Here is a 15,433-nt window from a genome sequence, read left to right on the forward strand (position 1 = left end):
GTGCTTTTCAAATTATCTGTCCCTCATGTTTACTGGCAAAGTGGTATGTAACAGGACGAAAAAAACATTGCCTTTTTCAATTTGGTGTTGTTAACTTCTCTCCAACAAGCCAGAAACTTGAGTTCTTGTGGGCAGTCCACAAGAATTAGAGGGAAATAGATGGAGTTTAATTCTAGCAGAAACTTGTTTTGTTTGTTTAGAAATTGTACTGAAAGTTTTTGTGGGTTTTGTTTGGGTTTTTTTTTATCCAGTGCACAGAAAGATTACAGAAATTGTGTTTTTCAGTAGTACTCCGTAGCATTTCAAAAGGCTTTTCTCAGGCCCACGTCCCAGGAGCTTTGTGTCACATATTCTTCATATTTTGTGTTATTTTCTCACTGATTTTTGTCTTTCTTAGCTTTCACCCCACTGGCACACTAACACTAAGGAAGAAGTTCCTAGATGAGTTTAGGAGGTGGAGGTTCTAGCACATGTTGTCCTCTCCTGTGAGACCTTGCAGTTTGGAATCTTTACACCCATTTACTCTGCAATACCTATTGCTGAAAATGCACCCTTTTAACCTTCAGGAACTGTGTTAGAAGTGGAGGGTGCAGGATTTTAAGACATTAGATGATCCCCCAGTGCTAGTTTGTTATTAGAAGCTGAACTAAGCAAGGCTGGTTGTCTTAATTGTGGCATTTCAATTCTGTGCTTAAATTTGCAGCTGAACTGAATGAATTCAGTTGCTGGGCTCCTAAAGAATCAAAACCCTCCAAGCAGGCACACAGGCAGTCTTTGTGGTGACAGCCTGTAAAACCAGCAGCTGTCCAGGGGTTAGCACATTGGTCATGCTTCATGTGAACCACAGCAGGACATGTGCGAACAGAAGATGCACAAACCTGGCACCTATTGCTCCAGATAGGAACAGACCAACTGGAGTGAAATGGCTGGGACAGAAGAGTTACACAGCCAAAATGTGAATTAAAGGGAGAATTTAACCATGCAGAAGTTGGGTGCTGGAATGAGGAGGGATATTATGTGGTCTAGGAAGGAATAGGAATGTGAGACTTAAGCTTCTGTTTGATTCTGACAACTGCAGGAAGTGCCTGCTCCCTGCACGGGCACAAGAGCAGAGAAAGGTTCTGAAGTGGAAAGCAAAAGTCAGAAATACACTGGTTTCATGGCATTTTTCATAGGTGTTCAGCTGCTTTTCTGTCTTTGTTGTTTATATATTTTTCTCCCTCATACCCCTGTGCTGACTTACCTGAGTGCAGCACGTTGTCATCATAATTTTGAGCTTAGCATGCTCAGAAGTGGAAAAATGCAGAAATCCCTGTTTTACAGAGAAGGGAATAGAGGCAAGCCAGTTAAATAGGGCTTGGCTTTGTAAACTACTCTGGTAAAAGGAAACCTGTGGCTGACAAAGGACTGGATCCAAGTCTCTCTTAAAAGAGCCCTGGCCACTGGACCATGGCATCAAATTTGCCATTTCTGACAATTTCACTCGAGAGAAAGGGTAAATTGTTTTTCTAATAGCAGTTCTATTTGTGTTAGTATTTTCAGATGGCTCTCTAATTAGTGTTTGAGGGAAATTAATGTAGAACTGTAACTTGCTTGAGCTCAGATACCTTTGCTCCAGTTTTTGTATTACTCCTGTATATGCACCAATTAAAAATAAAAATCAAAACACAATCTGAAGTTAGGCACAGTCTCCTTTTCCCTTGTTTTTCACTAGAATTATCAGATTTTCTGTGAAGGGGAAAAAGAAGTGAGCTGCTGTATTTCTTTTGGAAGCCAAGCACTCCATTCATATATTTTGCACCGTTGATTTTATTTTGTTATTTTCTGTTAGCTCATTGCTGCAAACAGCTGGAGTCATCAAGAGCATCTTTGCATGCTGCTTGTGAGTGAATTGGACATATCTGTGCCATCCTGTAGTAGCTGGAGGGAGGAAATGACTTTGTTTCTTTTGTCTGTGGTGGAAGTTATTCCATAAAAGTGTCAGAGAGAAGCTACACTGAAGGTGATGAGCTGAAGTTAATCCAGTGTCAGGAAAGACATCCACTGTTGAACCAGGCTGTCAGGCAGCTCTTCTGGGCTGTGAAAGGGTGAGGGCCTTTGAAGTCCCATGAGTGCGAGAGGAATTTGCCTTTAAGCTAGGGAAATTGCACATCAAATCTGAGTTTTAAGTCTAAGGCAGTTGCCTTCTCAATGGTACACGTGAGCTTTCACATCTCAAATATTCAAGCAGTGAAAGCTGGCTTTTACTTGCAGCTGGATTTCTTAATCTGTATAGGTGATAAAACTCTTTTTTCTTAGATTATCTGAAAGAACTCTAGGTAGCTACTATTTTCTGTACCTGCAAGGAATTATCTCGAGCTGCCCTGCAGTCCTGTGAAAGACACAGTTGCCTCTTGCTGGTTTGGATCCCAGCACTCTCTTGTTCCCAGCAGTCCCAAACTGGGCTGGAGTGGTCACTGTTGACAGGTGGCCTCAGAGGTGATGAGCTGTGTCCCAGAGTAGCTTCTTGAGAGTTGGACTGGTGATCCCAAGGGTTAGTGGTGTATAATATGATAGGAGGAAAGTGCTCTTTTGAGAAACAAAGTGGACTTTAACATGCTAGTTTTGTCACTGAAGCTGTAAAAATCTTCTAATAAAAGATGCCATGGTTTGTGGTCGTTGAAACTTGCCCTTTGTTTTTGGATCTGACAGGATTTTTGAAGAATTTTACGCCATCAGGAAAAAAAGTTAGGTCATAGTAATCAGATCCTATTTTCTTCATTTTGTTTGATTTTTGGGAGTGGAGAAAAATGTGTTCACCTTTAAACCAATTCTTGCTTTTCATCTATTCCACAGTAAGCTGCAAAAAGAGTCTGTAACTTCTGTGTGCCTCCGTACACAAACACCATGTTGGCTATCCCATTAGGAGTGCTTGGTACTATTGATCAAAGTTACTACTGAGGATCAGATGAATTGCTTGAAATCTTCCTTGAATGTTCTTATGTGTTTTAGTGCTAACCAAGTGGCAAAAAGCTGCTACAGCACCACACGTGCTTCTGGCTTTTATCTGACAGGTGAAGTGGTCCCTTATTTGAGAGTTGGTGCTTAAAGAATTCTTACATTTAGTGAAATTTGGGATGGAATACGGAGTTTTTCTGCTAAGTAATGAGGGGTTGTTTTTAAACAAATTAAGTAGCAATTGAAAGATGCTGCTATTACACGGCTGTCTAGTTGTCTGTGTGAAATAAGCTGGTGGCGTCTGTCCAGTTGCAGGCAGATGTCCATATCACAAATCATCAGACCCTTTTTATAGAGCAGAGAAAATCAGCCCACGCTCTTTCAGTTCAAGCCAGGAGGGATACAGTGAGGAAACCTTGCATTTCTCTTCTGTTCCATCTGCATTTAAAGAAGAAAAACACACGTATGCCTCTCTTTCCAGAGAACTGTTCCAGCATCACTGAGTAGGAGCAAATGTCCTCCCGGGAAAGCATAACTGAAAAGTACTGGAAAGAGAAATTTGTTGAGACAGATGTGCTCTTGTATAGATTAAGTATTTTTCTTTGAATAATCTAGTGGAACTTGCAGTTGTGCATGTTAACTCTCCTGGCTGACAGGTAGCTGGCTGGTGGCTTTTGTGGCTCAGTTTGGTGTGATGGACAGATGAAAGGCACTGTTATGTTACACTTTGGTCCCTGCTACTGCTGCTAATTTTGACATGCCATTGTAAAACTCTTTACTTTTCATATATGAGAAGGTGTTAGATTAAGTGGTTGGCTAATGGGCATCTTTGTTCCAGTAACAAACTCACGGTCTCTTTCAGCACTTTTCCGTTTACTGCCCTGACTGCTGTTTATGGCAGCAGTGGCAAGAGCTACGGCTGCCAAATTTATTTTAAAGATCATGGTGTTTGGTGCCAACCCTAATCTCTCTTGGTGCCAAACTTGGCTCCAGCAGCAGTAGCTCTACATTGTTATTCTTGTGCAACAGTTGCATTACGTCATGGTTGAAAGGAGGAAAAGAGATTTTAAAAATTTCAGTTATTCAAATGCAATATTCACAGTGGGGAAAAACAAGATGGAAAACAAAACTCCTGCAGTTCAAATGTCAGTGTCCCTCTGTACTTTGTTAAGTCATTTGAGGTCTGTTTAATATCATAAAATGGCACTTTCAGGAAGTGTTTTTCTTCATCAGATCAGACTTTGCAAAGGAAAACAGGGACATTTGTGTGCATGGCATTGGATTGGTGCATTTGTTTTATTTGGGGTTTTCACTACCATGCTGTCCTGCAGAGTATCAGTGACTGGATGGCAGGATCTCTGTGACTCCTCTTTGTTTGATATCATCCTCGTTATTCCCTGCAAAAATTCTTTCCCTCTGTCTTGAAAATAAACCTAACAGCCAACAGCTTTGGGAACTTGGGCCCCGGTTAACTTTCATCTGGACTTACAGAAAAAAGCTTCAGCCTATTGCCACACCAAAATGCTTGGGAAATCAGACCTTGGCGCACCTGAACATACAACGTGAATCACGCTGTCCCATTTGTTATTCCCATATTGTTATTTCAGCCTGACTTTCAAATACCCACAGAAACAAATTATTAATGGAGTTAGTATCAAGGAAAACATTGTGAGCATTTGCTCTGAGTAGATTCCTTTTCCCCTTGGCTGTTTCCACACTATTAATTGGTATGTGTAACAAATTAAAGTGCACTTTGGTCAAGCATTGCTTTTGATTATTGTCCTTTTTTCTCCTAACATCCCCAAGATAAGTAGCAATTACACTGTGCTACTGTCCTCACTGCTGTTGTGCTGTAGCTCTTTAAAATGAGAAATTTCATCTATAAACTGCCATTGTCAGCCTGAATCTCTTGATTCAGAGTATCCCTTTTGAGCCTTCCAGTTTTAGATACAGGAACAAAAAAATTGACATTTCAGTATTCCTACTGGTGAAGTTAACTGCCTTTCACTACAGAAGTATTATTCATAATGACATTTGATTTTTATTTTTTTAAGAGTCAAAAATGGAGGGAAGAGGTGGCTTTAGTTATATCCATGAAGAAGAGCAGGGAAGGATAACTTCTTGAAGTTCAGCTGGATGATAGCCACTCTTCCAGGACTATCTTCTGCTCTTGTCAAAGAGAAAGGATTGTGTTCAAGGGAATATTAGAAGTTTGTGAATTTGATTTATGTAACCACAATATTCACTAAAACCAGACTGGTAATCTGACTTACTTCATATCTAAACAGGGGAAGTATATCAGAGTACGGCTGGATTTCCTCATCCAGGCCATGCGTTTGGGAAGCAGCTTCAGGGTTAAATGGTACTGAATGAGCTCCTGCATTTGCAGTGCCCTCATAGCAGTTGCAGTAGTGCTGGACAAGCTTTGCCTACAGCATTTATGGAGAAGAGTGTGTTAAGCAGCATCAAAAGGAGGGGGCAGCTCTTGTTATATTACGGGGATTAGTTAGTTTAACTCACTGTGTTTGAAAATGACCCAGCCACAGATTCACTGTTGATCACAGAATGGTCTAAACTTTGTGTATCTGGTGTTTCCATAAATGGCAGCACTAACAGAGCAGTTCTATTCAGAAGTGCCATAATCTTATCACCATCACTGCTCTTTTATTGATAAGGAAAACGAGGCAATCAGAGATTCTTCCAACCTTCTACACGCACAACAGTCTTTTTCTGCTCGGAGAAAGTCTGACTTGAGGGATTTAACCAAGGAGAGAGTACGTCATTCTCACTCCAGCCTCACCTGTGCTGTTATGCTAGACTTTTCCCTCACATCCAAAGTCCTTTTGCTAACTTACATTTCATAGTTCTTTTCCCATAGCTCTTTCTGAATTATTATTCCCCAAGTGCTCCTCCTTTACAGGCTGAGAACAGAGGTGCTGACACAGGCCTGTTGTAAAGGGGCAGCCCTACCTTTCTTAGTGGGTTGCTGGAGCCATTGCAGGACTCTGACAGGTTTGAGAAGTAAATCAAAATGGTGAAGATATTCTCATAGTCTGGGAATGGAGAGATTTTGTTAGTGAGAGAACATGCCCTGAAGGACAGCTCTCGTGCCTCGCCTCCTTCTTGGCTGTCTCATGTTCACGTTGGTCATTATTCATTGGCATGGATATCAATACTACAGCAGTGTAACAGATTTCACCTAAAGATTTCAGAGCACTTTTCAGCCCCTAAAAAGAGCTTAATTGGCAATTTATACTGTAGTTCCCAGTTTTACAGAGGCCTTAACACAGTCCTGAGAAACTTACCCAATGTCATAGTGATTGGAATAACTCAGTAGGAGCTGCCCTGTGTTACTTCAAGATAAACTGCAGCCCATGGGAAATTTTTATTTTATATATATATTTTTTCTGTGGTTGTTGTTGTTATTGCTGTTTATTTAGTACTGCAGTGCCTGGAGGTCTCACAGAGAGTAGGTCACCATTGCACTGGTGAATGCTTCACATGCATAGAAGAGGAGCACTTGTCCTGCAGCTTCTCTAGGGAAGACACACAAAGGTCAGGAAGCACAGCGGTGGCACGAAGGACTTGCCTAGGAATCAGCTGAGTTACCAGGGGCAGAGTAGGGAGAAAAGCCCAGGTTTTCTGAGTCTCAGACCAGGGTTTGATCTGCTATTTCTCTATGACAGAATTAATCTCATTGTGTTGTCTGTGAGAACTGTTCCTGTGTGAGTGAGCAGCACTTTCTCCTGCACATGATTACCTGTGGATTTTAATGAGTATTACTTCTCAAGTGGCATGAGCAAGTATTTTCTAATACATTGATCTTTCTGTGGGAACATCACAGAGTCATAGAATGGCTTGGGTTGGAAGGGACCTTAAAGATCATCTTGTTCCAACCTCCCTGCGATGGGCAGGGACACCTTCCACTCGACCAGGTTGCTCTCACTCTGAGGGTTGGGGCAGCTTCATGAATGATGCATCACTACCTTTTGAATGAGGAGGTTTTTGTTCGGATGTGGGTGGCATAAATATTCTAAACTTCTTGGAAAATGTTTCCCCTTAGCCCTCGTTCCAGCTGATGGCCAATTTTGACTGCATTAAACGGTGCAGCAATAGGATTCCTGTTGCCCTGCAGCTCCAGCTGTGGGAGGTGCTTTCCCTCCCAAGCCCTATGCAACTTGTGATTTGTCTTGTCCTGCTGCATTAAATAGAGTTTCAGGGAAGTCATTACTTGCCACATTGAATAGTTAGTTTTACAAAAATTACTGCCTAAAAGTAGTTTCTCTCATGCCACTGGCATCTGGGCAGGTGTGCCCAAGGCTCCGCAGGTAGGCAAGGAAAGCTCTGTTTTCTATTTGTGATTTTCCACTACTGTTTGAAACAGATGGGGTTTTTTTTCTGTGATGTTTGTGCTTTATTGTCTCTGCTTCATCCAGGTGTGGTAGAGCTGAAGTACTGTCTGGATGCTTAATTTTGCTTATGTAATTGCTTTATGTTACAGTGTGTTGATGCAAATGTTTTACAAAATAAGGCCCTGCGAACACACACACCCAAGAATGAGTTTTTTGCTGGTAAGACCAGAGTTTCATGTCCAAACATAGATCCTGCTCTTTACTCACCACGACATGTGAGGAGAAAGCAGAAAACTGAGTGAGGGGAATAAACTCCAATTGCATATTTATATTTATATTTATGTGTGGTTTTAGCCCTTGTGATTCTGAGGAGAAGGAGTAAAAAGTATAGTTCTTCAAAGTGGAAAGAGGTGCCTAAATAGTGCCAAGTGTCATGAGCTGGACTCTGCAGCCCTTGGTTTGGAAAGCCCCAACTCTGGAATCAGTTATTTTGCATTATGGGCCCCAATTCTGCAGCTGGAGCTGCTGGAGTGGTTTTCTGCAGTCACATGCAGCCCTTGCATGCCTGGGGGATCTGAGTAGGAAGAGGTGTGATGGAATTAAAAAGCTTGTGAATGTCAAAGAGGAATGTGGAAGCCGAAAGAGATTATTTATGTACATTTGTATGTATGCATACACATACAATTTTATATTTCAAATCACTGTAGGCTGTAAGCTCATAGTGTTTCTTTATCAGTGTGGCCTGATCTGTTTGGTACTTGCTCGTTCACAGGAAGAGACCTGAGTAATTTTATGCTTTGGCAAGTAAGTGTTGCTCCACTTAGCAAATAGGGCCAATAGACCAAAAAAAAAAAGGCATTGTGAAAAATTCTGCTTTCTCATTTTGACTTAGAATAAGTGAAATACTGTTGTTGAAATGAATTTTAAAAGACCCAATGACTCCGGCCAGTGTCATGATGTATTTCTGGTCAGGCTGCCAGGTTGAAACTCTGTGGTGTGAACCCCATCATGAGCTCACTCAGATTTTCAGGCTGCCTCTTAGAGTGTGCTTTCAGAATGAATGGTGAAGGTGCCTTGTCTCGTGTGGTTTTATGTGCACTGAATCCCCTTTACTGTGGACTGCTCAGCCAGAAAATGTTGCTGCTTCCCCTGCTCTGTCTTCCTTCCATCTCTTCCCGTGTTAATCACAGGAGATGCAGGGGGATCACAGCCCAGCTCATCCCCCTTTTCCATCTCCATCTCTTCTGTGTCTGCAGGGGAGGATCAGAAAAAGAGCGCCTGGAGAAGCCAGTAGTGAAGTCTAGCTGGGAGGAGGAATTTATTTACATTTATTTCTATGAAGACACCGTACTTCTTTTTTTTTTTTTTAACTAATAGGTCTGAGACAAAAAAGAAACAGTGTATTTAAAGAAAAATCATTGAAAAGCAGACTGCAATAGCAGGTGATGAAGCCTGGTGAAACCAAGTCAATGCTTCTGGAAATTCAGGACTTCCAGGGAAACAAGGCATGCAATTACTTGTGCCAGTTCCAAGCATTCAAAAATCTTAAGGCTGACTTTCCTTTCAAAAAAAAAAAAAAAAAAAAAAAAGAAAAGTGAATTTGGCCCAAAAAATTCACGAGACAGGAATTTTCGTCTGCTTTTTTACTCTCTGGTCTATGGGTTAGAGCAAGACAGAAAACTTCCAGTGAAAGTAAAATTTTGATAAAAAAGACTGTCTCATTAAAAAAAAAAAAAGACAAAACACAGAAACCATGTGGGGAAAGATTTTAAAGCCGATGGAATACTCTGGTTATTTTTAAACAATAGTGGTTTCAGAAGTGTGAAATAATTGGTCTATTTTGTTATTTTTTCTCAGTTATTTTTCTTAAGCTTGTTTAGAATTAACACATTTTTTTTAAAAACAAAGGAATTTGAAAATCTTAATGTTAACCCACACCATTATTTTCCTTATCTATCACAGTAACTTTTGTCTTGTTTCTCTTGTTTTCATCCTTAGCCTGAGATAATATGTGCTGGAAGCTAATGCAGCTCTGTATCCTCACCCCAGGGGCTGTGCTACAGCTGTACTAAGGAGTTCTCTTTCTTTTGTGTCTGAAACAGGCTGGGCAATGATAAATCCAGACAAGTACTGCTGCTTTTATTGTGCAATTACATCAGTAAAAAGCAGCTCTCAGGAATATAAACAGCCCGAGGCATCTGCCCTGCAGGTCACCTTGAAAGGATATCTTGTCATCGAGGCTGTACTGTCAGTCTTGGCCACGAGCATTGGTGCCAGCCCAGGTTTCACTTCATGCCTGTTCAGGCTTTTCCTGCATACATCTATCAGATGTACTTGTGGATGAACTAAGACTCATTATAAAAGAGAAAAGAGGATCGTGGTTTTCACCTGCTGAAGCATTTTTGAGTTTTTGAAATGGAACAAAGAATCTATTATAGATCTAGAGAAGAGCGTCCAAACAGTGTGGGGAGGAATGTACTGGGGAAATGAAATTACTTTCCTCTGCTTTTGAAATGTGTGGATAGAAGTAGCCAAAATCTTCAGTGTGGGAGATTCCCTATGATTATACCATGTGGAAGGTGGCTGCAAGATAATACTGTTTTCTTTGCTTATGAATGATTCCTCTTTTTTGTACAGGAGCAAAGTAAAATTGGGAGCAGAATTTTGCAACCAAAAGTCTTGGCAATGCTGCCTAAGCTACTATGCTTCCCATGGAGTTAAAACAGTAGAAGTCTTAATTCCCAATGAAAATTAATGAGACATAGCAGGTGCTTTTGAAAATTTTATCCATATGGGGAAAAAAATTAATCTTGTATTTCCTAGGAATGAATTAAACCCAAATTTTTTAGGACTGGGATGGGTTTTGTTTGTTTTCTCTGAATCAGAGGGTGAGAAAACCATCTTCAGATTTTTTTGTATGTGATTCACTTCTGAAATAAACTGGGGAATCAGGCTGTTGGCTTTTTAATGATGAGTACCACTGGTGCCATGAAGTACTTCTTAGCGATCTGCACCGTTTTTTAGGAGGATAGAAAGATGAAAGCAGTTGATCAACTAATTAAAACCAGATAAAGTCATGGAAGCAAGACAAAAATGTTACTCTTACAATTCAGCTGCAATCTCTGTCTCTACTCCTCCCCTTCCCAGCAAAGCTGAAAACAGAGGACTTGGCTTGTACCACTCCTGCCTAGGGCTCTGTGTTGGCATATGCATATGTTTAGGAAGATCTGGTGGTTTAAGCTTGTATTTGGCCTCCATCCAGACACAAGTAAAAATTCTTGAGAAGATAATTGCATGGGATTTTTGCAGGGAGCATAATTTCTATATTTACCTCTCCCCTCATGGACAAACTTTTTGCAGTTTCTCACTCCCTTGAAGTACTTGTCTTTTCCACTGTATGATCTGGCAGGTTTTACTCAAGGAGAGGAGTTCTTTTTCACCTGCAGGGCTCCTAACTCTTCAGTTCCTTCACTGATGACAGATGCAGAGCTCATTCTCCTTTTTTCCCACACCCATGCCAGCTTTCCCCCCCCCAAAGTGTATTTTACTCCCAACTGTCCTTTCTGTTGCTCAAATGCCCTCCTGCAGACTGCTGTCATTTTGGGGAAAATGCTCTGCTCTTCATTGCACATGTTCCCTCTGAAATCTCTTAATCACTTGGCTGTTGCATTTACCCTGGTACCTCATACTGCCCAGGTGTCTTATTTAGTGAAAATGCCCTGAAAGTTCTCTTTGAACGTTTTTTCTACCATTCACGTACATATTGAAGCCAGAATTCTGTCGTCTCACCCTAGAAGTGGAGTAGAGATGAGTGAAAAGTGCAGACTGCCAGGCACAAGTCCACTGCCTCCACAGTGAGGATGGAAGTGCCCGTGGTCCTGAGATGCGTTTAGTGCGTTGTGGGGAGGATGCTAATAACGAGTGAGGGCAGACTGAGAGAGGATTGAAGTTATCCCTGTGCAGCAGAGCTGCAAGCTTTGGAAGGAGACTCCTTCCGCTGTTGCTGGTGCCTTCTGGCTTGTCAGCTGTGCTGGGCAGAGCTGTGGTGTGGTTCCATCTGCCCACAATGCCACGGTGGTTTCCTGTTCCATCCTTTCAAAATACGACCCGTGGAATTCTCATCACCTTGCAGACTCAGTCTGCACACCAGGTCCCTCCTTGGCATTGCACTTACACCCATCTTTGTGTACTTTGCTGGAGAGAGATGAGATCACGCAGGAGTTTGATCTTCAGCACACATTTGACAGTCTTGACTTGGGGTCTGGAATCACTGCCTTCAAAACATCACTGTGAAAGAATATGTGATTTCCCAGTTGCCCCAGCACCTCAGTCAAAAATTTGAAACCTTAAATTGTTTGATCTGGCATTCCTAGCTTCATCATGACTGAAAAAAATACCTCTATTTCTATTTTTTCCTTCCTAAACATTAGAAAAAAGTTTTTGTTTTTGGCAGAGATTTTGTGGGCTTTCAGGGCAAAATACTGGGGTTTGAGTAGGGGATTCTAATGGAAAAGCTGAGCAACAAATTCACACAAGGTTCTTCTTAATTATAGAAGCCAAAAGCTCTTCCAGATGTCTGTCAGCCCTGCATGCTAGATGCTGCCATCACTGGTTTTAATAAAAGCTCATATTCAGCAAACTTTATTACTGATTTACTGTACACTGCTTAAGCCAGAAAATGTTTTTGCTCTAAAAAGAAAACAAAGACCTGATATTTTCATCAGTTGCACTCCAGCATGTCATTTACTGTGTTAAATACCAGCCCTGTTCCATTATTTGACTATTTTCTGTAGCTTGCCATCATTAAAACTGGAATTTCAGAAACTCTTGTCAGGAAGTCCATCGGCAAGAAATGCACATGACTAAATCAGTAAATGGTGCGTGCAAAATGGGCACTAACAGCACACATACATGACATGCACAACCAGACAGGCAGTTCTGTGAAAAGTTACCTGTTTGTACATGCAACTAGTACATACTCTAAAGAAAAATGAGAGCTGAAAAAAAGCACAGGAAAATGTTATAGAATAAATACAGGAAAATATGGTGTGGCTTTGTGAATACAAAAGTGAACAGAACAAAACCAGTAGAAAAATCATCAGGCAGAGAGTAACTAATGAAATCCCTGAACAATGATGTAATTAAAGTGCATTAATCACTATAAAAGATCATTTCCCTTCGAACATCTGCTCCTGTTCACTTGGCAACAGCCTGGGCAGTGTCATGAGTGATGGGGGTTTGGATTATGCTGAAGGGCATGTGTTATCTGAGAAACAAGGTGGAACAACCCCAGCTTGACAGGATCTGGGACAGCAGTGCTTTCCCTCAGTTCAGGTGTAACACCAAGGAAGTAAGGAGAAAAGAAATGAGATGGTGTTTAGGGTGGATAAAATGGAACCCTACTTTTCAGCTATGCAGACAAAATTTGATTGGGTGCCAGTGGATTTAAATAAACTAATTCCTTGGGGAAAAAAGCACCTTCCCACCCTGCTGCTTTTCAGAGAGCCATAGGAGCCATAGCTTGTAGGTGACACGTTGTTCCAGCCCACTGAGAAGCAACACAAAGTTCTTCCTGAGCGTTTTCTCTGTGGCAGCCTGGCTGTGCCAGCAAAAGAGTGAGATGAGGCATTTCAGGAGGAGAAGCTCTGGCATAAGCTCAGTGTGCAGAAGAAGGGCTGTGACCATCCCTTACTGCCCTACAGTCTGTGCTTCGGTGCCAGATGGAGCATAACTTCCTCCAGTGCTGTGAGGGCTGAGTGAAGCCTCTCATGAGCTGTGTTCTGAGTTAAGTGAGGAGTTATGGATTGTTGTTTCAGCTCTGTCACTGGACTGTGTCCCTTGGGTAGGATTTTTTACACCTGGGGACTGTTTTTTGTATCCTTGCACGCCATCTGACTCCTTGTTGCGTTTCCACGCGGTTGGTGGCACGGCCACTGGCTGTGGACACAATTGGTGGCCCCTGTGCATCCGCATTTTCAGTTTGTCTGCAAGGCAGGAAGGGGGGGAGGCAGTTGTGCTCCTCTTATGGGGACACCTCTGAAGGTGTAACCCTTCGAGACCCACTAGCAACAAAGATACTGCTGCAGAGCAACACTGATTTTTATGTTGGTCTTGTTTCCTTAGCAAATCTGTAGCAGGTAGCACTTGGGGACCAGGAATGACACAAGCGTTGGATCCAGAGTACTGCATTTCTACCACACTGGTCATTCATAAGGTCTCCTTCATGGCACATATTTGGGAAGCCTTTACCAGCCTCTGGACTTGAGGCTGTGTTGGTGATGAGAATGCACACACCCATGTGGATTTCCAAAGGAGGCAGACAGATCCCTGATACCACTTGGAGAAAGGAGGACTGGGGTTGTGGACACTGTACATGGTTATGCCTCTTCATACCTGTTTTTGGTAGTCCTTTGAATTCACAGAGGGTTCATGCTTTTTCTGTCTGGGCAGCTGTTAGGTGAGAAAGTGAAAATGAACTTAGCTTTGGTCTTTGCTGTTTAGTTACAGGTGAAATACTTGATCTGGTTTGTGCCTGTTCTTAACAATACTTGCCCTCCCCCACAGGGACTTGCAGGCTTTGTTAAAGGAATTGGGGAGGTTCAGATAAAAAGGTATGTGGTTTTCTGTTTCTCAAAGCTGGTAAAGCCATACAGTTGTATTTAAACAGAAAATCAAAGCAAACCTCTTGGCCTCTCCCAGGAGCACATAGATTGGTATTGCAGAAGCCTGAAAATTTCAGGTTTATGTGCTGCTTTCTCTAACTTCACGATGTTTTAGGTGTGCTGTGGGTTGTTACCAGCCAGTTGCTGCCATACCACCTACTGCCTGTATAGTCCAGCTCAGGAAGGTGCCAGCCTGGGAGCAGGGATGTGCCAGCTGCCTCGGCAGGCGGCACTTCAGTGACGAGGGAAGGGGAGCCTGAGCAGGCTGCAGCCAGGTGCCTTGGATCTACTCACCACCCTATTCCTTCTGCCCCAGCTGCTCTTGCTCTGTCCAAGAGCACAGTTATGCTTTGCCCTAATAGCCCTAATTCCATCCAGTGACTTCCAGGGAACTGAAGTAAGGTTGTGCTCTGTGTGGCCATGGAAAGCAAAGAAGGGCATAGAACCTTAGAGTTCTCTGTTCATTATCTGTTCTGGGCTTGAACCAAAACCTGCAAGTTTAGTTGCTTGTGTGGAAGGGACTGTCCTTGTATCACTGCCACCTAATGGCCAGGACATTGTAGCTGGGTGCCTGGTGTGGGTGTCCCCTGGTAAACTGACCCTGTCACCAGTACTAACATCATTGCCTTGTGAGACTAGATAATGATCTTAACTGCCCTCAGCTTCATTTTCAGCCTGTAATAGTCTGTTCTGCAGCCTCGCTGGACATTGGTGTGTGTATTCTTGCTTTGATGGCATATGAGAGATCAAGAATTTAGTTTTTGTCTGGCAAAATCCAGGAAGAAAAGGAAATCATTAATCAGATGGGTGTAATCTCCAAGGAAGCAAGTACTGCATTTTAATTCAGCATTTCCCTTTGATGAAAACTTTAGTGAATGTTATTATGTGGAATTTATATGAAGCCTGGGTTTAGGTAATCAGCTTTAATATTTATACTCTTAGGGAAAAAAAATTGAATCATTAGTAAGCATGCATAATTAATGAATAAATTGTATTTTTCCTTTGTTTTCCTTCAGGTATAAGGAAATGCTAGATCTAGTGATATCACCCAGTCTGACTGTAAATAGAGAGTGCCCTGACAGACTGAAGCTTAACCTTTCTCACATTTATGCCACGGCTCCAGATGACATAGAAGGTAGGCTGCTCTTCTGCTTACTGTTTGCTGCTTTAACATAGCATATATGTATACATGGAACTAAAGGGAGCTGGCCACTGCACCGCCTCTGCTTCTGGCAATTAGTTCTACAGTGTAGTGAGCAACTGAGATTTTTGAGGTTTTTTTTTTTTTTGTAGACTCTCCAGTTGTGGTTGAATCCTTTAGTTCCACAATGGCTTGAATGCAAATGGAATAGAAATAGTTCATATGTAAATATATATCTGTGTATAGTTGGTGCCTGCATGTACACACGTGCATGTGTAGATTTTTGTTCCACTGGAAAAATTGCAGGTGTAAACCATATTTTGTGTAGACCTGGTAGTTTT

At 42.0% G+C, this 15,433-nt stretch overlaps 1 protein-coding gene across 6 annotated transcripts in view; it reads left to right on the forward strand.

The window, feature by feature from the left end:
• The window catches only part of EYA2 (EYA transcriptional coactivator and phosphatase 2), an 86,148-nt gene that overhangs the window by 22,437 nt on the left and 48,278 nt on the right, over nt 1-15,433 (forward strand). For all 6 annotated transcript variants that reach the window (XM_048322294.1, XM_048322295.1, XM_048322291.1 and 3 more), the window contains exon 2: nt 14,968-15,086. In XM_048322294.1, coding sequence (XP_048178251.1) covers nt 14,978-15,086 — 109 coding nt within the window. In that variant the 5' untranslated portion in view covers nt 14,968-14,977. The remainder of the gene's footprint in view (nt 1-14,967; nt 15,087-15,433) is intronic.

Source organism: Corvus hawaiiensis, chromosome 17 (genome assembly GCF_020740725.1).
Source record: "Corvus hawaiiensis isolate bCorHaw1 chromosome 17, bCorHaw1.pri.cur, whole genome shotgun sequence".
Taxonomy (NCBI): Eukaryota; Metazoa; Chordata; class Aves; order Passeriformes; family Corvidae; genus Corvus; species Corvus hawaiiensis.